The sequence below is a fragment of the Falco biarmicus genome, chromosome 3, assembly GCF_023638135.1.
Source record: "Falco biarmicus isolate bFalBia1 chromosome 3, bFalBia1.pri, whole genome shotgun sequence".
In the NCBI taxonomy this organism is placed as follows: domain Eukaryota; kingdom Metazoa; phylum Chordata; class Aves; order Falconiformes; family Falconidae; genus Falco; species Falco biarmicus.
In genome coordinates this window covers 119,726,306-119,751,037 of record NC_079290.1, presented here as the reverse complement: position 1 = coordinate 119,751,037, position 24,732 = coordinate 119,726,306, and the positions used below count along the sequence as shown (strand labels likewise).

Here is a 24,732-nt window from a genome sequence, read left to right as displayed (position 1 = left end):
CCCAACTGAGCTCACACCACAAACATTCATAGTTAAGGTGACCCTGTGCTAGCCTGAAGCTACCATGGGGATATACCGTGCTAAAAAGAGATTAACATCCTTAGCAAATGGGTATGGTCAATGCAGAGAAACATCATCGCAACACAACCCACAGATAGTACACCAACTCATACTTGTTAACAGACCACTATAAAACAAGAAAAACCTAGATACACTGCCTCTGAAGATCACAGAATGGTTTGGGTTGGAAGGGACCTTTAAACACCACCTGGTCCAACCCACGGACAGAGACATCATTCAGTAGATCAGGTTGCTCAAAGTCCCATCCACCGTGGCCTTGAACGCTTCCAATGACGGGGTATCCACAACTTCTCTGGACAACCTGTTTCAATGTCTCACCATCCTCATAGCAAAAAATTTCTTCCTTATGTCTGATATACGTCTATCCTCTTTCAGTTTAAAAAATGCACCAGGCTGAACCATCCAACAGCTCCTACATGCAAAGAGCCAGTCCGGCTACCACATCACAGAACAGCTCTGAAAAGCAAGACATTCAATGCCACAGTACAACAGACAGAGCACCTAAAAGTAACTTCACCTTCCCTGTCAAACACAGCCAGCTCTGCGCACAACAAAGATCTTCAGTCTTCTGCAACAAGGTTACCAATGAAAAGTTTCATGAGAAAAGGTGATGCTCTTGCATGTTCAGAATAACCTACAAGAGTTACCTACCACTGGCCTAAATTACTAGACACTGTTTACAGCTTTTAAATTTATTGCTAAATCTCACCCTTCACATAGCATTGGCTCAACTCTCCAACAGTAGCTGGGGGAAGCCAAACAGCACAGTGAATGTGGGCATCACCTCTGTAACCAGTCTTGCAACACCAGCATCATTCCATGCACGCAAGCCTCAAGAGAATCTGCATCCGTACACCCGCAGTAATCACGAAAATAAGATCACGAGAACCCAGACGCAATGCTGGGGTGGTTTGGGGGCTTCTTTACTCCTTGCTATCTGACCAGGCAGCCCTGCAAAGCTCCAAAACCTGTTGCAGGCCGCTCTCCTTCGTGAAAGTGCGTTTCTGCCCCAACCTTGTAGAGGTACGGTATGACAAAACAAGATCCTGATCTGCATTAGCTTCTCCCACGCCCGCCTGCCTATCCTGGAGGCGCACCCGCCTCCCCGGCGCAGCACACGCACCGCCTAAAGCCGGGCCAGGCCGGGGAGCCCGCTCGGCCCCGCGCAGGGAGCGCCCAGCCCGCCCCCCGGGAGCCGGCCCCGGAGCGCCCCTAGCCCGCCGGCCGCGCCCCGCAGGAGCGGGCCCAGCAGCCGAGGCACGTCCCGCCCGAGGCCGCGGCCCCCGCCAGACCCCCACTGCGCCGCGGCGCCAGGCCGGAGGGGTCCGGCGGGGCCGGGCCGCAGCCCGAGCACCCCGCCCCACCCCACCTACTTTGGCCCGCTTGCGGCGGCTGGTCCTGCGACCCTCGGGGGTCTCGGCGATGCCGGTGGTTTCGGCGCCGGGTGCAGGTGCGGCACCGGCGGCCGGCGGCTCGGACAGACCGCCCGGCGGCGAGGCCCGCGGCGGCTCCTTCTTGCGGGGAGTGCGCTCCGCAGACCCGCCGCTCTCGGCAGAGGAGCCCAGGGCCCCCGCGGCGGCGGGCGGCGGCACCGGCGCCTCAGGCCCGCCCTCGCCGCCCGCCGCCGCCTCCGCGGCCTTCTTCCCCCCCGACAGCATCGCCCCGGCCGCGCCGCGCCGCCCCGCACAAAGGAGCCGCGAGCGCGCCGCCCGCCCCGCCCCCCGCCGTCACCTCCGGGCCGCCGCGCGCGCGCACTGAGCCGCTCGTGCCGGCCGCTGCCGCGCGTGCGCAGTGGGCCCAGCCGCCGCGGCGGGGCCGGGTCGCGGGCCGGGTCACGGGGCGGGCGCCTCAGCCCCGGCCGCCCGCAGAGCAGGCTGGGAGGCCGCCTCAGGCCGGCATGGCCCGGGGGCGGGGCGGGGCCCAACATGGCGGCCACGGCTCCGCCTGCTGGCAGTGGTGCCGGCGCGCTGCGGCCTTCGCTGTTCTACAGCCGCCATCGCTGCCTCGAGTTCCAGAATGACTATTTTTACCTCAGGCACTGCCGTTATCCAGGGGAGACCTGGTTACTGGCCTGGCCTCGCAGAGTTCGTTGCCAGGTCTGTGCCCTGCAAGCCTCCCAGGCGCCACCGTTAGCCACCTTCGCACGCTGGAATGATGCGCATCCACTCGCTTTCATGCCCTTAGGGAACCTTACCTGTGCATACATCTCCGCCACAATTCTGCGTACACATCAAACCCAGATACAAATGGCAGGACCTGTTGGCGACCAAGAAAAGTGCGAAGCCCAGTGGCCATAGCCATCCTCTGTGGACGTATTTCACAGCACAAGTTTCAAGTCCCCTGGGACGTGCCATGACTGCTGAAAGGGAGATGTTTGTGCCTATTTCCATAAAGCATTCCAGTCCTTGTCCTCCTTTCTCCTTCCAGGGTCTGGGACTTTTCCTCACCATGTCCTCTGTCAAGCTTCTACTTAAGACCACAAGAAAAAGCTGGTGAGGCAGGGAACAGGGAGCTGGAGCTGTCAGGTTTGGGCAAGCCACTGATCAATGCCCACCAGCCTCGCAGGTGCCTGCGTAAACTGCCAGAGATGCTCTGCTCTGAGTCCCTCTGCCTTGAATATTTGAACATTATTAACTAAAGGTAACATTAACTAAAGGTAAAATTACTGTTTTTACCTCAGGCACTGCCATCACTCCAGGGGAGCCCCCGCTTACTCGCCTGGCCTCACAGAGCTCTCGCTAATTTTCTTGCCTGTCTCCTCAAAACTGGTCATTAATCAGAAGGGATGCTTGGCTGATTCTAGTAGACCCACCTTGGCATCAAGGTGGTTTGTATTGGTTGGTCATGTAGCTGTGTGGACCCCTGTAGGAAGACTGAGACACCAGAGAAGGCAGCAGCTGCACAGAAAGATTCAGGTGTGATTTAACGATTCTCAGGAACAGAGGAAGCAACTAGTGTCTGTAGAAAGTCTGCAATGTGTAGGTGATGCATTCCAGATGTCTGCATAGGCAGACAGGCAGAAGGTCAACAGCACACACTGACAAACAGTGCCAGTGCTAAGAAGCAGCTGGAGCAGACTGGAACCAACTCTGAACCTTTGTTCACAGAGTTTGACAGTGAAATCCAGCTGAGAGAATTAGAGAGGTCAACTCCAAACAGTGACAAGGAAGAAAAGGAAGCAACAGGCAATTGCCATAACAGCATGATCCTCACCTGTAAGCCTAAGTATTGCAAGTATTTCATACTTCCATGGGAACTGGCATTTCCTTCATTATCCCACTTTAGTCTCCTTTTGTTTGTGTTTAGCCAAATTTCTGAAATAGCCACAAAATCAACTGTTGAGTTTAAGTTTTACCTCACGGGTGAGACAAAGGAAAGCCCATTTAACATGTTTTCCATAGGCTTACACCAACCAGCATCTCAAACTCAAATCCTGACATGGTTTTTTACTCTTCTGAATTGACAGATTCAAGTTAATCCTTTTATTTTTAAGGGCCATTTATTAAATGCAATTAACATGACAAATATCGGCTCCTCTATTTGTATTTGTATATATATTTGTCAAACTGTCTCCGAAGTCCATATCTATAGTTTAGCTTCATATTCACTAGGGTATAAACATAACTAGAATTAAGGCATATAAAGGGCTTCCAGCAACATCTTGTATCATGTCACAGCTGAGAATCATCATACCCATCATAAGGCATTTTTCCCTGTGATCAGAAGAGCAAATTTAAGCTAACAGTAAAGTCTGAGAATACTCTGACATCTCAAACAATCAGAATTTGTTTTGACTTCTCTCTTTGTACAGAGCCGAGTCGAACTTTTTCATTTACTGATATAAAATCTGATTTTTGTATGAAGTATGTGCAATCAGTCTGGTCCAAAACATTTGTATGGCACATACAAACATCCTTTTAACTTTTACCTTTATTTCAAGGAAAGTAAATTTAATGCCACCTTTCATCAGAAAAATATGAGCTAAACAATGCAGAAGCCATTTCCACAACCATTCACTTTGTCCTTCACTAACCTCTATGAACAAACTGTGCCTTGGGCTATTTACATGATAACAACGACAAGGAATATTTTCCAAGTATTCCAGCACTGCTATTTCAGCTGAATTCGTATTAATGGAATACCCTCCATGGACTGGAGGACAAACCCCCTTGGAATGAAAGTTTGGCTCTGATGCACTGTCTGAGCAACAGGATGCTTCCATATACACAAAGAATTTAGGAAAAGGACAACAGAAATTGAGGAACTGAGGTGTGGAAAAGATGATAACAATTCTGCTCAGGCAAAAGGGAGAAGAATAGAGAATTAGCAACTTTCTTGAACATGTAGGTCTTGTTCTGATTCTCCATATATCCTTCCATACCCCAAGCAGAACAGTGGAGAAGAGGAGGAGCCTAATCCCACTGTAACACTGCTGAATACCAACTAGTGCTCATTTTCCAGGAAGCCTTGGTATATTTCCTCAGCTGTAATTCATCGTTCTTCCCACACTTCAGAGAAAGGAGGTTTTATTAAGTAGCATTTTCAATTATGACAGACATGAGTCCAGGAGAAAGGCCTGTACTTCCATTCAGCTTTTTAAAACACAAAATAGTGACTGGTGAGTACAAGTATTATAATACAAGAAACCAAGTCACTCAGACTCTCTTCATTGTGAAGAGGGTTGAGACTGGGAAGGTTCACAGAACGCTGAGCAGGGGAAAAGGATCAAAAGCAATGTTCAAGGCATACACAAACTGAAGAGATAGGTGCTTTGAAGTCTATACTTTTGTTTTCTTCCTTTTACAAGTCTATACTATGATATGGAGATAAAAGCCAGTGGGGGGGGGTGGGGGGAAGGTCTTCACCCAGTACTTTTTCCAAATTAAGTTCCACAGTTTTGTTTTTGTTAAAAAAAAGTTATTTATAATTTAATACCTGTTTCAGGATTCTCAGATCTGTCGTGCTGTTAACATTGCACTCAATTGGCATTATCCACTTTTAAAAAGAAATTAAAAAGCAGCTCTGAACTTTGCTTCTGAGATGGAAGCATTGTCTCTGAACCAGCAATGATTCCTGTCACTCTTGCTTTGCATCTTTCAAGGCCTGAAGTCTTTCTAAAAGGGGCGGATGGGAGTAATGCCACATTGAAAAGATCCAGTCAGAAACAGGGAATCCTAGATTATCTTTGTTTAGCTTGATCAAAGCAGAATATAGGTCTTTAGCTTTTCCAAGTTCCTTGGCAAATGCATCTGCTTGAAATTCAAATCGTCGGCTTAATACAGTCAAACAAAATGACAGAACCTGTGGAGATAAATATATTGCAAATTATTTTAAAATTCAGCTATCTGCAAGTTCCTTATATTATCAGTAAATACTGCTGTTTCTGCCTTCCCACATCCCACACATCACTGTGGCTGTAGAATTATCTCACTAAGGTTTATCCAGGCCACACCTGAAACTGGGAGTCTTACCCAACATGGAGCACTAAGCCTACTTATGAAAATGAGACACCAGATAGAGCCCTAGAAACTTCAACCTTTCCCCTCAGTCAAAATAAAATCATTATTTAAATAGGGTGATACTTCAGCATCCATGCCTTGAAAACAATTTACCTCATTGTAAGGTGAAAAAATGAACTGGAAAATAATCATCAAGCCTATCAGGGTAGGCTGGGTGTCATAGAAACCAAATGCAGCAAAGAGTTCTTTTCGACCAATTAACACAGCAAACAAGAAGAAGCAGAGGAAGGAATTCATCTAGAGGAAGGAAACAACATTCTTAATTAAGACAATTTTTTCTTCTAAGTCTAAAACATGGCCTATACATATTACAGATTTGCATAGAAATGCCACTGAAAATACCCAAATATATTACTTTAGAACTAACATACAGTGAGAAACAAACAGCTGGCCTTTATCTGCTTTCTGTAAATGCATGCAGTAGAGAAACACTATTTTCTGTCAGTGAGCTAAAAAAAGAAAAAAAAAAAAGAAGTCTACATAATGGAAGTTGTGAAGGAAGATGAAAAGGCAAGAAGAAGATAAATAAGGAAGGAGTACAGGGTAGAATCCATCTCCTTGGAACTGAGCAGAACTTTCAAGAAGTTTAAAACTAAACAAAATTTGTCTGTGCTGTGTCATACTACTATTCCTGGAAACAGTCTAAGCTTCCATCTAAGCCATGCATCACTGTGAACAAGCACTGTGCTTGCCTGGTTTTTCAGAGTCAAGAGGTAGGACCATGCCATACCAAGTTTTCTAGAGAAGGTGACTAGTACCTTTTCAATCCATTCAAGTGGCTGTTTGGTCTTTTTAGAGTAATGTGGAAGGTGCCAGAATATTGTTGGTTACTGAAATAGACGGGACAAAAAAAAAAAAAAAAAAAAAGAGGGATGGCTGTGACAGCAAACAATCAACAGAAAAAGTAGAAGACACTGCAGAAGAATTTGTGAAAAATTCTGGAAGTGAAGATAAAATCTACCTATTAAAGTAATAGTTTCTAGAAAGTGAAAGACAAATGTTACATGAGTTAGCAGCGTGGCAAGTGTCATAATAGTTGCTAGTTAGTAGGGATCAACACTGCAGTTGGATCCACTGAGGCTAGAAAGCAATTGCCTTAAAGTAGAAAGCAAGAACAACGACACTGAAGTGTTCAATTACATGGATAAGAAAAAGCCAGTGTGGAAAGAATGATAGTTTCTTAAACAGGAACTTGATAGTGATGTTTACAGCCTGATAACCTGGTGAGTAGCCTTAGAAAAAGAACAGAACCAGCATTCCTGGTATGGGGCACACGTCTCAAGAAAGACATGATGGAGTTACAGAAGGTGCATAGGAGGGCAGCTAAGAGAAACAACAAATAACCGAAAAGGCTGGGAAACTTGGAGAAAAGAAGGGTGAGTGATAGGTGGAACAGATAGGTAGATCTATACCAAAGCATACAGTAGACTGCTGATTATTTAATAGAAGGCACATAGCTGTGCCTTGCAAATAAAAGAATTAGAAGTAGAAGGTTTGGGGGAGGAATTTCCCTGTACTGTGCAATGCCCAGAGGCATAAGTATGAGCGAACAGACCACCAGGCTCCTTTTCTTCAAAGGTGAGGCTAGACAATCTCTAGAGATTGCTTCAATGTTCACCCCCATTTGGGCATGCACTAAGAATGGTGCAATTAAATTATTTACCAATAATCAATGCAAAAGGTATGAGAATACAATATAAGTAAGAATGTCCTCCTCTGTCAGTTTTCATAATCTTCAATCACATTCCTTCTCAGCTCTCCAAGGAACAAGACTGACAGAAACTCTCAGACACATAGCTTTCTCAGAGATAATGAAAAATACCTAAAAAAATGCAGGCTGGGAGACAGGATACATCCAATCCTATCCCTAGCACAAGGATGGAAACAGACCTTCAGGGAAGGCCCTGAGATTCAAACAGGCAAGGACGAAGTGTAACAGAGCAAGAAAAATGTGTCCCAAATTCAGAAGGCTGCTGAGATGAATTAAAACGGCAGCAGACAGGCTTTCTTAGATGCTTTCTACCAACCAGATGAAGCAAGGAGGGGACAGAAAGGCTAATGCATATTCACTGTAGATACAGCAAAGAAAAAAACCTTTCTGTTGTAGAACATAAGTATATCATGTGAATGTACACTTAAAATATTGGAAGCAGGCATTTGGAAACAGCAGTAATTACAGCATCCTCCAGGAAAACCATCAGTTTATCATAACTTACCTGGCTGATGATAATATTTTTGACTGTGTGACCCAGTTTCCAGTGACCCAATTCATGACCAAGTACAGCCAGAACTTCTTCATTTTTACATCCTTGTTTCTTACTCTGAGGGAGTAACAAAGCAGTAGTGGTATCAGGTATGACTGAACACATCTGAAAAATTTCTTATGTATTAGTTTGTTTTTTCCTAGGTCATTTCAGTGTCCCTAGATCAAGCCATTCCCTTCCACCAGCAGATACACACACATAATTTCTTGTTTAGCCTTTTTCAGGAAGATAGTTACAAAAAACCCACCAACTTTTAAGTTCAACAAGATTTCTACCATGAGGTGGTGGTCTCTTATTTCTATGTATGCAGAGATGCCTATGCAAACCCGGAAGAAGGTGGGAAGATATGCCTTCCAAGCTGTCTCCTACCATCCCTTGAGCTCATCCTGTTTGTTTACTCAAGAAAAGGCATTACCATGGAAGCTGACATTTAGAGCCACAGACTTTCAATGGAGAATTGAGAGCAAAGTCCTCTCCGTAATTCCTTCAACACTCAACGTGTAGCCTTCCCCCCAAGGCACTACTGTTCCTTTAAAAACAATAACAACACCCCTGTCCTCTGCAATAAACTATGACACACCTTAAAGATCTAATTAGGAAAGATGGACACCTGTGCCTTCAAAGGTACATTAGCAAGTCAGAAGCAAGCATGTGGGCTTGTGTACTGAGAACACAGCTGAAGAACCTGTTGAAATGGAACAAATGATTCTCATTATGACTAGAGCAGCTGAGCTCAAAATCCCCTCCTCTCATACCCCACTTCAGCCGTAAGCCATACCAAATCGTGGATGAAGAGAATTTCACCACCTACATGGTCACAAGAAACAGAAGCTGAACTGAACAACAATCTATATGCTGGCCTAACCCTAGGCTGCACAAGGCAATTCTTTCTTCTCTGAATTACTCCTTCAGGCTCTTCAGAAGGTATTCCATCAGTCTTAACCATCCCTACAGTCTCCTGAAGCCACAAAAGCTGTTTCAGTAGACTCTTGATGTGCAGCTGCACATCAATGGAAAGGGCAGTGAAAAGCCATCATCCTGCTCTTGACCAGGGTCGGGGAGGATGCGCTTGTGGACTCTCTGTGTGTGTGTGTGCGCGCATGTGCGTGCCTCTTGCACCAAAATTCTTGTCTGTAGTAAAAGAGCGCATTTCCTTCGAAGGGAAGCTTTCGTGTGGCAGACCCAAGCACAGGAACACGAGCTAAAATCTTGAACAGGCCCCTTATTCAAACAATCACAAGAGGGCCCTACTTTTTATGTGCAGGGACCCAATGTTTTGCTAAAGCTCTGGTGGATTTCTACAGTCTCTTTGGTGCTATATGCACCACTCACACAGCCCCAGGAATTCCAATTAGCAGCTCAGCGATATTTGGTGTTGAAATCGTTTGGGTTTTAGCAGCTCACTCAGGACCTTTAAAATACATTCAGAAAACACAGCAGAATATCTGACCAAGAAGTTAATAACACAATGGAAAACCAAGATGAACTCACTTTAGTTTTAGACTTTGTCTCTTCATTTTCACCATCTTCTCCTTCTGCTGGCTCTTTGTTCAATGCAGAATAATCTTCCAGGAGGGTGTCAAAGAGTACTATCCGCTTATTCTTGAAGAAGCCATAGAAATAAGCATTGCTATGAGAAGAACGCTTAGAACCTGATGGGGAAAATTCACATTAAAGACCATCATCTGAATAATGTCATGCAGTGACGACTATGCAATATTACATAGAATAGATTCTTCCAAAGGAATTCTCCAAGTCCCCAAATGAACAGCAGACAAACTCAAGCACATGAGTTTGCAGGTTGAAGCATATTTTAAAATATCTAAGTAATGATGATCTCATTTACTGTCTTCAATAATTTTTTTCCATCTCTAATATGTAATAACTAAAATAACTAAAAACGTAAGAGCAGTCATGTGAGGATCCAATATCCAGAAAAAAAGCAATTTCTATTGCAATTTCAGGTTCACAGTGGAAAGAGCATTCTGCATAGAACATGTGCCGCCCTCCCGGCAAAGGACCTGTGACAATACATTCAGAATACATTCAGAATTCTTTCAATGTGCCAGCAAAGATCATTCAAAACAGATAAGGATGAAGATGTTAGAAACAGATAAGAAGATGAAGAGATGAACTACAGATATCAGGCAGTCCCTCAAAATTATTTTTATCTGAAACAGGCAAAATTTTACAGCTACTTTTATCTAGATCAGGTAAATCACAGACTGTTTCTACTATCAATATACTCAGGGCCAAGAAACTCATCCATTTCCATGGAACATGAACTGTTTCAGTTCACTTAAAAAGCTGTCTAGATCAAAGCAGCTGTTAAAACTTGGCCTATTTTTGCCTACGGACAGGAGCTGTTGCAACATCAGGACTGAAAGAGGTCTCTATGAGAGAAGAGGCAGATTGCTCTGATTTTTGCAGGAAAAGATACGATGCTTCAAAATTGAAGGCATTTGCCTTCAACTCTCACTATAAACGTATAAGCTGCATAAACTCCTTAGGACACAAACTATCCATTGTTCAAGACAACCCATGGTATGGTCATGGTAACCTTCAGCTCCAAACCAAGACAGATTAACTGAGGAAGAGGCTTGTCAGAGTATGAAGCCTCAGGATCCAGTCCCTTCTCAGTGAAGAAATCTGAACCACCATTGCCACAGGGTAGCGACGTTCCCTTTCATCTGCATATCACAAAAAACTTCATCTTCCACTAAGTGTTGGTAGAGAAGGAACCTTTGTCATGTGCTTACTACAGAATGAACCCTAAAATTAAAGGACTTGGTTGCATGTGTTACTAAGAAATCAGTTCCGGAGTGGGAAGTGCCATGACAGAGTGCAGAAAAACACTGGCAAAAAGATGCTCACACATCCAGTCCCCCATGTCCGAAGGGAATGCTGCCGGCTCAACATTCTTAAGGATGGCAGGAAGGAGAGTGGGGGTTTGGCAGCCTCCCTCCACTGCAGACCACTGCCACTAAATGCAGGCATGCTGAAGAAGCCAGTGAGTAGTACACTAGGCAGGTGCCAGAGTACCAACAACTGGCTCACAGGACTTTCACCATGGTTAAAAGCCAGGATACAGCCAGCAACACAGATGGGAAAAACTTACCTATTTGGCAAGCCTCTGTGCTGACTCTCAAGCTTGAAAAGCTTCAGCTTCTCTAGGAAAAAGAGAAGTTTCTTGGGCCCCAAGTATATCAATAGCAGTAGTTCCTGGCTGTAGTGAGGCAGAGCACCAGCTGGATTTGGCCAGCATGAAGTTTTGAAAGCCACAGCTTCCAGGCTAGACAAAGCCTTCATCACCCTCTCTTAAAGCAAAATTCTACCATTTCAGCTCTTTATGCCATATTATACTGCTTTCACCAAGGCAATAACAAAACTGCTGATCCTCACAGCTGGGGCACAAAACCCAAACAAAATTTGGGAAAGTCCCTGAAATCAAGTTCAGAAGGGAGCAGAATGAGCAACAGTGGAAATGTCAAACAATAAAACACTCCATGAACACGGAAGTGGAGAGTAACATGGCAGCTGGCATACTCCATGTTATATTCCATGACCTATGGAAAGAGGACGAGAAATTCATTACTAGGAAGTGAAAAAATTACAGCCTCAAGTAGAAGGTAGTCCAAGAGTCCATCCAGCCATACTATAAGAAACCATCCATGTGAACATTCTAAGAAGGAATAGGTGTTTTTAACTTCCATAACTCTTTCAACTGTTTCACAGTTGACACAATCAGTGCTAAACTGAGACTAGAAAAGATGAAAAGAAACTTTTCCCTCTGGTTTCAAGTTCTAAACTTGTAATCTTGAATGCTGCTTCCATTTCTCATTACTATGTATTTCCACTACACAGAGCCAAGACAAGGCTTCCAATGAGATGCTGAGTTAAGGCTGTACGATAAGCTTTCGTTTCTCTGACCTTAAGGCAAAAAAAGGAAAAAGGTACAGGCACTGACAAGTATTACAATAGCTGAGGAATATAAGCAACTGCCCTACTACAGCATCCACAATCAAAGCTAAAAATCCACAAATTCAAAATTACAAAGTGTTTTTATTAAAAAAAAAAGTCTCACCTTCAACAACATACACCTTAGTCAGTGGGAAGTCTATGCTCTTTGCCATTGTTTCAATTTGTTGCTTGAGCTCTCCCTCAGGAAGCGGAATGAATTTATCAAACAAAGGTGCAATGTAGTCTGCATAGATTGTAACAAGCACCTGCGAACAGATACAGATATTAAGGCATACAAATGTGTGTTTCCTACAAAAGGTGGAGCACAATTAAGTACAAATAGAAGGCACAACCTCAGAAAAAGCACTTGACAAAACCGTCCTGTAGGAAGTGTGATCTATGGCAAGGCTCTCTATAGGTCACCCCATCAATGAAGACAACTACTGAGTCTGTTGACAGTCAGCAATTCAACAGCAAGATGGGGGCGGGGGCAGGTTGATCTACAATCTACACTCCTCAGCAAAATTCACGTAAACAGTGCTTTTGCTCTGACAGTTCATGAAACTGCAGAAGGCAAAGCCACTATGACAGCTGGGAGCAGTGGTCTTATCAGTGACAGGCTGTCACTTTCACCCACTTCACCGATAATGGAAAGCTCTGAAGTGTTTCATAATGAGCAGTGGAGCCCACTGAACCAGGAGATAGTCCTGCTTCTTCGAATTCCTGCTAACTCGCAAAGCCATGGTCTAAAACAGGCAAGAAATTTCATGTTTTGTATTTTCTTCCCCCTCTTCCAGCTGTATGCAGGGCTAAGGAACTGCCTGATGGCTCTGGTCCCCAATGAGTAACAGTCATGTCCCCCAAATCACTATAATGCACCTGCATCTCTTCAGACCAGCAGCAGATGCAACCCAGATGAGAAAGCCAGGACTGGAATAACACTGTGATGGGGAGGAATGCTGAACTCCCTTCCCTCACACTCTTGACCTTCATGAAGTGGTTTTTATTTAAGTATTTTAAAGTAAAGGACTGGGAAAAAAATTAAATCCCGGTTAGCTAAAAAGGTATGGTACATGAGAGGCAAACAGATATCAACATTAACTACAAAACTATCTTGACAGGGTTTTTTCCACTGAAAACAGTAGCTTGACTTTTGAAAATACCTGCACTGTTGAAAAAAAGTCCAGTGAAATATAAAACTAGGGAAACTGACTTTTCCAAAGTCATAGCAAGTGAGGGCATCAATACAATACACCGCTAGAAAATAAAAGTAGCTCAAATGCTGAACTATGATTTAAGTGTATACTGCTACTTAAAAGCTTGAAAGAAAAAGAGCAATTCCTTAAGAAGTACTGATCAGAGTCTGCACAGATCTTTCTGTAAAAGTCATTTCAATACCCATGAACTGACATTTTTGAGACCTAACACCATGATTTTTCAGAACACATTCAGAGACAAAAAAAGGGAAGATGACAAAGCATAAGGACACCTGGACCACAGAAAGCAGGAGCCAGCACAACAAAGCAAGAGGAAACACTGTAATTAAGCCAATAATTAAAAACAAGCTTGGAAGAACTCAAGGTAGCAATTGCAAGCTAGACTTACCACCTAAGTGGGGCACTTCTGCTACAATACTATGATCACCGAGTTCCTCAGAAACATGTCGCTGGTAACTGCACTATGCCAGAATATGCCATACAGAAACCCACTAACCCACACAGGTTTTACTTCAGTTACACATTAGGCATCAATGAAGAAAAAATACAAGTAAGCAAGAAATACAATTGAGATAATGAGATCTGTATCCCAGAAAAACAGGATTATGAAAAGACTTCGCAGTCATGATTTCAACTGAGCTACATTGCCTTCCATGTTGCCACATCTGAGAAAGTCAATGCAGCTATTGGGTATGTAAGTGGGAAATAAGACTTTTCCTGTGTTAATTGCAGTGGCCTCCCGGGTAGCATTACTCTCTCGTTTTTGTACAAATGTGGCCAGCCAGTGCCTCTGCTTTAGAAAGGAAGCTGACAAATTGAGAGTCCAAGAAACTTAGAAAAGTGATCTGAATCTAGAAGCAGGGGGCAGAAAGAAAAGGAAGAATATAAAAAGCAACACTTACTTAACTCATGAAAGAGAAGCTTAAGAAAGAAAAAATAATCATGATTTCCTGCTTAGGTGTTCCTAAACATTTTCTTCTTGATGCACTCCAGTTCGACCAGCAAGTCTGAACTTGACGTGAGAATTAGGGATTGATTGATCCAAATTTATTCTTAGGCTAACATGGCAGGCTTTATTACATTACTGCGATGTAGTAATTCTTTTACTTATTTAGGTGCTCTTTTAATCTAAAAATGAATTAATGTATACAGCAGTACTATAGCTTCTTCTTGGGTGACCAATGGTTAGTATATTGAGCAAAATGACAGTAGAACACTATGCTGAAACAGAAAAAAAGTAACAAAACAGACCTCGGAGCTTATAGTACCAATAAAAAACATCAAATCCTTATGATGTATACAAAAAGATCCTTTTAATATAAGCCCTAAAAATGTCAGTGTATAAAAGCAGCTATATAAGCAGAACCAGAAATAAAAAATTGCTATCCATCTCAGTACAAAGCAATGCCACTGAGAATTGGTTGTTTGATACTGTAAGAAAAACCCTGTGGAAACACTACGAATCAAAGCACATTCTGCCTTGTCTTGCCAAACTGCTGGCAGTTGTCCTTGTGTCCTTTCTGTATTTTAGAAAAAGGAAAACCTATCACCACATAGTGCTGTATTTCCAGTATCGGTTCTAAATCTTTTTGAATGTTTATTTTTCGACTGATGAAGACACTCCAGTATTAAATAGATAAAATGTATCACGTTAATGTGGACAATTAATATAAGCAGTTATTCCTGTACAAGTACACTGGGAGCAAGACACACTGTTAAAAGCTGTAGATACATAAATTCCCAGAGGTTTGGGTTTTTCTCCTTTTCCTTTCAGTTATGTTTTCAAACTTCAGCATGCTGAGCCATGCAAGTAAGCTAGCATTTGGAAGAAACCCAAACATATTCTCATACTCACCAAGGAAACAACTAATGTGAAGAGCCAGGCATAGATGAAGAAGTAGTCTCCCCCTATTTTAATAATGTAGAGCAGAAGGGATGTCACTGGCAATAGAATACACTGAGTCACGATAAACTTCTTGATAGCGTCCTTAAAAAAAAATCCCAGCGTCTGTGAAGAAAGGATATCAATGATATTTTCAACATAAATACTGATGTGCCACAGGGGTTAATGAACTGATCCCTTCAGTGGATGCACAGAAACAAAGACAGACAAACTGCAGACCAGCAATACCAATGTGATAAGGAAATCATCGGTTAAGAAAAGGTGGAAGAAGCTTTTCACCTCCTCTCCTGGTAACTGCGGCTTTTTACATCCATGTGGACTTGAAGCCCATGCAGATATATTCTTCCTTAGCAAGATGAGACCCAAACCCTTATTTTCTGTTGCACATATATACTTCATTAAAGGAGGCAGAAAAAAAATTAAGCTTATCTGTCCCTTCATTCCTTTACAAATCTATATCCTAGACATCATGGGATTTTTAGAGAATAGGAAACTCTTAAAGAAACATAGCTGCTCTAAAATATTTTGTCCTTGAACAGTTGACTCTATCTTAACTTTCAGTTATCACTAAAGCTGATTGTCTTAATTTGGCATATATAGAAGTCCTATTCAAGATTTTTAGATACATATCCAGCATTTTACTCCAAGCTTCCACTGGCAGGCAGTTACTACTCATGTAGCTGTCTCAGGTTTTAAAATCTGTGTAACTTTAATAGAAGCAATAGAAATTTCAAAGACTTCTACCTGAATGAATCTAGTGACTCTGCAACATGGTCAGACACCCAGCCAGCTCTCTCAGGAACTGTTACCTCAGTACTTACAGCTATCTGCAAGCCACAGGAGTGAGGGAGTTATTATGTACAGATCCATCCCAACAAGGTCGTATCAAAAAGCCCATACTAAGTTAAAGATATCGAACTTGTCTGGAAAGAAAAAAATACTGGTAAAACAGATTTAAATTAAAACTAAGGATTTGGGTCAAAAATTTGGATAGAGGCCTCAGACTTCCATGACTATCAGAAAGACAAATCAGACATAAATCCACAATTTTTGACTATTCTTTATGTAGACATACTCGCCCTGGTCACAGTGAGCGCACTGGGGATATACTCTTGCTACGCAACCATTCGTATCAACAGTAACACAACTGTATAGAGACATGCCCAAACAAATGGAGCGCTCCTGAAGGCACTGTTCCTTGACTGCCTTTAATATTGCCAGGCGGTATGGGCTACCTATTCCAGCAAAACAGTTCTGTAACTAGAAAAACAAGACTTGTGGCTCTCATTCACAATAAGCAGTGCTCCTTTCCTGAAAATCGTAGGGAGGACCTGGACAAAAAAAAATGGTTTGTTTGATCAAGACTCTCAAACTGGTGCAAGCCAGTAGAGAGAAAACAAAATACACAGCAGTGTGTTCTTCCTTCCTTACTTCCTCAGCTCAGCCAGCCAAAGGCGTTATACAACCTTTTTATTTTTTAGCTTAGTAAACAGCTGAAGAAACAGTCTTAACAGAAAGCTTAACAGAAGTGTGCTGCCGCTGCTGGGAATCCATTTAGCTCAAGTTTTCATTTTAACTCTTCCTTTATGTCCAGCTCCACAAACTAGGAGTAGAGCTATAAACCTGCATGGTGTCTTTCATCTTTGCCCCACCTCTCTCCTGCTTTCCAAGGCAGATGTGACTTCAAGAGAAATACTAATTTTCAGCAAGCCACTCCCATGGAAGAAGTCGTCTATCTGAAGATCATTTGAGAATCATTGCTAGAAATTCCGAAGTTGGGGCTGGTACCAGGTGTGAATTTGGCTCATTCACTAAAGGACCTAGCCCATTAGTCTGAAATGAAAGAGGGAGGTTTGACATGTTTGTAAGACATTTGGTACCTCAGACTGGACTGGGGCTGGACTCAGCCTTCAACTCTTGGCATGCGGACCACTGTGGTGAAAAAAACCTTGTAAAAGACTTTCCTGGAAGAAAAGATTGCTTGACTCATGCTCTGGAAACACAGGAACACTCCTTCCTCCCTTGATAGGAACAGGATGTTAGTCTGCCAGTATGCTCACTCTAAAGTCTGCGGAAGGGAAGGGGTTCTCCAGGACTATGGCTCAGAGTCACCTAGGATATGAATAGCCATGTATGCCATCATTCTAACAACAAGTATTTACTTGCTGGCGAGAGAACAAGATTCTTAGAAGCTACACCAATGTTTTTAGAAGCACGGGGATTTTTTTTTGTAAGACTAGAGAGCTAAGTGGAGTCTAAGAAGAGTTCTGAGATGGTCACAAGCTCAAGGCTAATGACTAACCAGAACAATCTTCAGATTTGCTTCCCAAAGACTGGAGCAGGAGCCACCGCTGGCACAGTATCCAAATACTGGGGGCAGGGGGAGAAACAAAATAAGCTTTGCAGCTTCCAGAAATATACTCAGATGTCAAAGCAAAACTGTTCAGTGAGAATTTTCATAGTTGGGCTTCCCTAGAAAGAAAACAGTATGTCACTAAATAACTGAAGTGAATCAAAGGAATACAGGATGTGTCAGGATCTACACACTTCTGTTTTAAAGATGATTGAAAGAGGGTGCAAACTGAATCATTGCATTTAGAGCTTTTTTCCTCACTCATTTTCTTACTACTTTTATAAAAGAAGTAAGAATTTATCAATTCTAAGAAAAAGAAAGAAAATAGATTAAAATTAGGTATTAGGAAGAAATTCCTTACTGTGAGGGTGGTGAGACACTGGCACAGGTTCCCAGAGCAGCTGTGGGTGCCCCATCCCTGGCAGGGCTCAAGGCCAGGCTGGACGGGGCTTTGAGCAACCGGAGCTGGTGGAAGGTGTCCCTGCCTGTGGCAGGGCGTTGTAACTAGATGATCTTTAAGGCTTAAGGCCCCTTGTAACCCAAATCATTCTATGAATCTCTGAATTTATCAATTTACTAGGAATATAATGAGTTTAGAAACAAACTGATTCCACTTCTTTAGGTCTAACTGTCTTTCTGCCTCCATAGAAATTGGAAGACGAAATTGGCAAATATCAGAGCATCTCTACCCTGATTAAAATGAGCAAAGACCTTTATCCCACATCTGCTACCCATCCAAATTTCATTCTACTGTAAAAAAACACCAAAACTTCCTAGTAGACTTGGAACTGAAAGTACTGTAGACAACACTAGCTGGGTCCAAAAGCAGGAAACAAGTCATGCTCTGCCATGAAATGGCTAATGATGTGTGCCAGATTGAGGTTCCTCTCCCAAAACAGAAATCTGATCTCATGATAAACTGATACTGAAACAGGTTAAGCTGTGTTGGTGAAAGAAATTAAGAAAGCCAGGGCTGACACTGAGTACCTAAGAGAACTACAAATGAAGAGCTGAATTCTCTAATTTAGCTAAGGATGACAGAAGAAATCAATACATGAAATAAAATGAGGAGGAAAGTGACTTCTCTGTTTTGTTTCATCTGTTCAGTGTCCATGAATCAGAACTGCCCCTGTCAAGCAGTGATCCAGACTTCTCAGGAAGGGCATACGAAGGACAAAGAATAGTCCATTCAAAAAAGAACAACTGAGGTATGAAATGTTCTTTGTTCTACTCCTAGAACACACGCTTCTCTGTGCTAAGAGGCATGGGCTCACGCAGAGACGTTCTGGAGCGGCACAGGTACTTCTGCAACAGTCACAAACTGTCATTGCTCTTACCTTTTTGCAGCGCAAGTAGAAATGTTCCTAAAACTAATAATCTTTGGCACAGGTAGGGACACACCAGTCTGCCTCACCAACCAAACCTTTTGAAGATGTTACATTAGTACAAGTGCTATCTGCAATACCTGTTGATTGAAGCCATGTTTCTCTTCTATGACAAATGTGTTATACAAACTCCATGGGAGACCAGTCACTGCACTGAAGAGTGTTGCAAGCAGCAGAAATACCAATGATTGAACAATCTAAAAAAAAAAAAAATAAATAAAAGAATTTTTCTGACCTGTACTAACATTAATATCTGGGTGTTAAAAATGGATTTTATGTCAGTGGTTTAACTGTAACCAGTTAGGAAATTAACCTAGATAAATTCACAGAAATAACATTTGTGATGATTAGATTACTTATCACTGGAATAGCTTACTATGTTAAAGAAAGAAAAATATATACTGATTAAACAGATCTGGGACAAGAATTTGGATAGATGCCTCATCCACAGCACAAAGACAACATAAGCAGTACCCTCAAATTTCTTTGACTTTTATTGTGCAGGAAGATCACATCTAGGCTTAATAAAAAGACAACACCCAAACAAAAAGCTCCCAAAAACCCAACCCACCACCTCATCTGTCTGCAGTAGCTTTGAGACTTGTATGTTTTTAACATACAAGGCTATTTTAATTAGTAAGCTAATTTAAAAGTCACATACTGTTATCAGTTCTCAGACTCACTCAGTCACTGTGTCCACCAGAAAATATCTGTTGTTTTTAGTACCCGGTACCTGTAGCTAAATCCCACCTTAAGTAAATGCAACCTTAAAAAATATAAATTATTATAACAGTATAGTTCATGGACTAAATGTTTTCACTAAAATTTAAAGACTGCTTACCTCATATTCTGGTCCAAACCCAGCACGACCAGAGATATGACCAGACAGATTCCAAAGAAAAGGAATTCCTCCACAGAGGAGAATCATCTTGAAAACAAAAGCACAAACCCACAGAGGCAATATGAAACAGACTGCCACCTTATTCTACTACAATTTCAGTGTGATAAGGCCCTTTCAAGGGTAAATTTGATAAGTTTCATAATTACGCTTTTTGTCCCCCTCTGATCTTAGTGGTGCATAACGACAGCCTGGAATATTTGGCAATGGTTCATTTTTACTTTACAGAAGTAGAGATGGGATCAAACGTTTTTTTGGTGTTTGGGTTTTCTTTGTTTGGTTGGGGTTTTTTTGCACCTGAGATATACCAGCATATCTCCAAGCCTATTTAGTGTAGACTTTGCTGCTATATTGGCTCAGACACAAGGTGTATTTTTCAGAAGACCTCACTCATTTGCCCTGTGGCTGTATAACACACCATCTCCAGCAGGGGTATGCAAGATTCTGCAACTTGATTCACAACTTAATGATATTTAAGGTCCCTTCCAACCCAAACCATTCTACAATATGATTCTATGATCTCCTCTTCCATTAACTTGCTAGGGTAATGAATCATACTTCTACCTACTAAAGGCAAAATGTTGCAAAACTGTCACCCAATTTCATCAGCTTTGGCCATGACAGCCTCTTTGAAGTTCAAGCGGTTCCCAAAGACAACAAATGAAGCAGTTTACGTGCTAAGGAAGTGGCAAACCCAGACAGCACTGGTCATCTCACTTTAGCTCTGCTGGAATCTGATAATCCCAGGACAGATGCCGAGAAACAGAAAGACGCTCAGCATCACAGAAAGGAGGCTATAATGTCTCCCCAGAAGGGCCGCTATAATGTCTCCCCAGAGCCTTCTCTTCTCCAGGCTGAACAACCCCAACCCTCTCAGTCTTTCTTCACTGGAGAGCTGTTCCAGCCCTCTGACCATTTCTGTGACCCTCCTCTGGACCTGCTCTGATAGGTCCGTGTCTTTCTTGAGCTGCAGACACTGCTGGATGCAGTACTCCAGGTGGGGTCTCACCATAGCAGAGTGGAGGGGGAGAATCACCTCCTTCAACCTTCTGTCCATGCTTCTTGTGATGCACCACAGGATACAGCTGGCTTTCTGAGCTACAAGTGCAAGTTGCTGGCTCACACCCAATTTTTCATCCACCAGTACCCTTAAGTCCTTCTCTCCAGGGCTACTCTCAATATATTCATCCCCCAGTCTGTACTTGTACTAGGGACTGCCCTGACCCAGGTGTCAGATCTTGCACTTGGCCTTGTTGAACGTCACAGGGTTTGCACAGCCCACTCCTTAGGCCTTTCAAAGTTGCCTTGGATGGCATTCCTTCCCTTTTGTGTATCAGCTGCACTGAGCTTGGTGTCACCTGCAAACTATCTTGTGTTGTCGATGAAGAAATTAAAGCGTTCATGCAAGTACAAACCCTTGAGGGACACCACTGGTTTCCACTTGGACACTGAGCTATTGGCGGTAACTCTTTGGATGCAGCCATCCAGCCAGCTCTTTATCCATCTAACAGTCCATCTGTCAATCCCATCCCTCTCCAATGTAGGAGCTAGAATGTTGTGAGGGACCACAACAACACTAGACCTGGGTGAAGATAAGCACAGACTGCTGATACGGCTCTTTGTTCAGCAGGGCACTAAATCCAGTGGCAAAAGAGGCTCATTGCAATCGTCTGTATTTTCCTTAAAAACACCAAGGGAAGCTGTTTTGTTTAAAGCTTTTGAAATCAAGATAGAGCTTCAGAACCTTTTGGCTAGCTGCACTGGCTAGGCGGTACCACCTCACCCTGTCCGCTAATCCACTGTGAGAGGATAGCTTCATTTTTCAAATTAAATACTACCGCTATAGTTGGTCAAAAACATAGAAGCTTTTCAAATTCACACAAAGATTGTCTTGAGTTCTACTCGGCATACCAAAATACCCAACAAGAAGAATATAACATGTATAACAATATTTTTGCAATCTCATACAAAATGAAACAAGGCACAGGTTAGGCTGCACAAAAGAGACCAGGAAATGCGAAAGTTACGAGGGGGCATAATTCTTAAGGACTGGTTTTGCATTGCAGTTATACAGTTACATGACTTACAATATTTTAAAATACTACTTTCATTATCTTTTATAATTGACCTCTTTTCTTCCTTAAGTTCATCATGTAGTAGATCATATTCTAATTATATTTTGGAATGCCAGGCATTTCAGGATTTCTTTTTGACCCTGTGCTACCAATGAGCAACGCTTTTCAGCAGCAGGTCAGAAAAGTTTCTCTTAAGACTGTTTGTGTATCACACATGTAAATACTTTGTTCTAACTCAATGGCTCTGTTTTTTCATATATGCAAACATTAATTGTCCCATGTAATTGTTCTTACACTTAAGTAGTACCCATTGGTACTCCTTCTGTTCTCACAGGCTTTTCTTTCTACCTTCTACTTTAATTTTATCTAAAAGTGAAAGTAATTGCATTCCTCCAAACACAGAAAAAAGTCTGTATTTGTCACAATTTAAAATAATTCTTGTTACTAATTCTTAATAATGTTGCTTAATTATTTGGCAGTGGAAACCATAATAGGTCAGCTGTGCCACTAAAACATAGCAATATAATCTATGTTGTAGTCGTGCAGTATGACTCAGCTCTGCATGAAGGAATTATTCAGACAGCACATAATTTCTCTATTTTATATGGCAAATACAGCCACAAACAAGAAACACAGAATCCTAGACCTTCCAAATTTCAGTGTTTGATGTAAGATGCCAGAATGCCAACAGTGCAGCTGCACAGGATCACTAAGGAACAAAGTATTTCACAGTTTAAGCACATTAAAAGTATCATATGAATGTTAGAGAGGCTCAGGTACTTACAGTGCCCTCAACCTCTGAATACAGGCCTGACCAAAAGCTGAAGGTACTTTTGTCCAGCTGATACAGACGAGATTTTTCAAATGTTTCTGAATCCATGATCTGTCCTAATTCCCGTGGTACATGTGTTGTTGTTCTATACACCCGTCTCTGAAAAATTGAAAAAGAAACTTAAAGTCTACATCCCATATTTTTAAGGAGATAATTAAGATTTAACAACACCACAAACACGATCCCACAGGCCATGACAGTTTAAAAAAACCACAACAAACACCAATAAAAGCACAGAATAACAAATATTCCTAAATTCCTATTCTCTATCAAGTTCCAAATATAAAACGGAAGCATAGTTGCTACGTTATAACCAGAAACTGAATTGCCTACTTATTATTTCCAATATAATTATTATATGAAGATCACACAAACTCATTTTTCCAAGGATATGACTTACTGCACCACAATAATGACTAAGGAGATTTTGAAACTAAACACCAGATCCTCCCATGCACACCGTGCAACTTCACCAGAAAACACATCTGTGATGCAGTTGCATAAATGAGGTGCCGTTTCATTTTTGGTAGAGAACTCTTCAAAATTTTGGAAGGCTAACAGTCCTTACTCCATCCACTGCCTTATCTTGGTTCAGTATATGCATTCCTTCACGAAGGAAACGATCCTACCCTTTGTCACTTCAAAATACACTCTTCCTCTGGCCAGAGTACCAGGCGGCAGTTTGGCAGGAGCTTAGCTGACCTACGGGCTCACAGGCTCTGCAGCATTCCCTCCTGCCCTCCCGGCAGCCTTTCCCCGGCTGTGCTGGGATGGAGCTGATGTTTTCACCGCAGTCCGATGCATCCGTGGCCAAAGCGGTGCTGGCAGCACAGCGCAGATCTGGCTGTGGCTACACAGCGGTACGTCCTTGGTCCCCAGTTAGCAGGGTGGGGGTGGACAAGAGGCTGGAAGGTGACACAGCCAGGACAGCTGGCCAAAGGGATGCTCCGTGCCGTGTGATGTTATACTTATACTCGGCAATAAAAACTGAAGCAGAATAAGAAGAAAGGGGAGGGGAGGGGGCCTGACTTCCGAGGTAGCTGTTACTTGGAGACTGCCCAGGCATGGGCCTGCTTGTGGCAGGTGGTGAGCAACTGCCTTGGCCACGCTTGTGGGGTTTTTTCCCCTCTTTCTTCACTTCGACCCACCGGTGTTCCCACGTCTGCTCCTCCTGCTCTCTCACCTGTGCTGGGGGAGGAGCGTGGCGCTGCCGGGGGGTGCTGGGCTGCTCCTCACCCCACCGCAGGCGCACCCTCCGGTCCCGCCGTGCCCCCACCGACTCAGGGCCGCGCGCCCCCGGCCCCCCGCTGAGAGCGGCGGCACACCGCGCCCCGGCCCCGCAGCAGCGCGGGCACCGAGCGGGACGGGACCCCGCGGGGCACCGGGCGCCCCTCCCCCCGGCACCGCGCTCGCAGCCCCGCGGCGGCCGGCCGCTGCCACCGGCAGGCCGAGCGGTGTGGCCCCGCGCCCCAGCCCCGCCGCCCCGGGGCCCAGCCCTCCCCGGGCAGGCGACTGACTAAGCCGGTCCCCGCAGCGCCCGGCCCCGGCCCGCCGCCCCCCACGTGAGGCCGGCCGGGCCTGGCACAGCCCCGGGCCCGGTGGCGCCTGTCCCCGCCGAAGCCCCCGCCGACCTGCCGGTGCGCCAGGAAGGCCTCCCACAGGTACACGGCCCAGGAGAAGAGCAGCACGGAGCAGAAGATGCGCTTCTCGGCCGGCAGCTCGGCCCACAGCTCGCCGGGCAGCGCCATGGCCCCGCGCCGCTCCCGCGCTTCCTTCCGCCGCCCGCGCTGCGGCGCCGCCTGGCGCCCGGAGGAGCCGCGGGGGGCGCGGCCGGGCCGGGCCCTGAGGGCAGGAGGGCGCCGGGGGCGGCAGCGACGAGGCCGCCGAGGGACGGTGCCGGGGCGCCGTGTCAGCCGGCCCCTGGTGGCGCGGGGCTCCCTTGCCGCGGGCGCGGAGGCGGCAGGCCGGGGCGGCCTCCGCGCAGGGTGGGCTCCTCTGCCCGGGGAGCGGCGGGACGGGGTAAGGCGAGCGCGGCGGGTGACGGCCCAGTTAGGAGCCCGCGGGCCTGGGCCAGGCCTGGGCCTGGGAAGGTGTCGAGTGAGGGGAGGCCTGGCGGGGAGACAGCGGGGCAGCCCCAGCGGAACCCGCTGAGGCGAGGCGGAGGGGCGCACCGGTGAGGCGAGGAGCCCCCGGTGAGGTGAGGTGAGGTGCCGGCGGCAGGCAGGAGGGCAGGCGCCTGCCGGCG

General features: G+C 44.4%; 2 protein-coding genes across 3 annotated transcripts in view; both read right to left on the bottom strand.

Annotated features, from left to right (window-relative positions):
* Positions 1 to 1,780, bottom strand: part of KDM1A (lysine demethylase 1A) — a 37,636-nt gene extending 35,856 nt beyond the window's left edge. For both annotated transcript variants that reach the window (XM_056330239.1, XM_056330240.1), the window contains exon 1: positions 1,455 to 1,780. In XM_056330239.1, coding sequence (XP_056186214.1) covers positions 1,455 to 1,739 — 285 coding nt within the window. In that variant the 5' untranslated portion in view covers positions 1,740 to 1,780. The remainder of the gene's footprint in view (positions 1 to 1,454) is intronic.
* A 2,216-nt stretch (positions 1,781 to 3,996) lies between these two features.
* ZMPSTE24 (zinc metallopeptidase STE24) lies at positions 3,997 to 24,279 on the bottom strand. The gene is made up of 10 exons (XM_056333856.1): positions 24,119 to 24,279; positions 22,440 to 22,586; positions 19,524 to 19,610; positions 18,763 to 18,879; positions 14,897 to 15,049; positions 11,949 to 12,090; positions 9,356 to 9,516; positions 7,817 to 7,921; positions 5,694 to 5,837; positions 3,997 to 5,382 (listed from the first exon to the last, which is right to left on the bottom strand). The coding sequence occupies exons 1-10, from the start codon at positions 24,233 to 24,235 to the stop codon at positions 5,158 to 5,160; spliced, it is 1,398 nt and encodes a 465-aa protein (XP_056189831.1). The 5' UTR covers positions 24,236 to 24,279; the 3' UTR covers positions 3,997 to 5,157.
* Between the last annotated feature and the right edge of the window lie 453 nt (positions 24,280 to 24,732).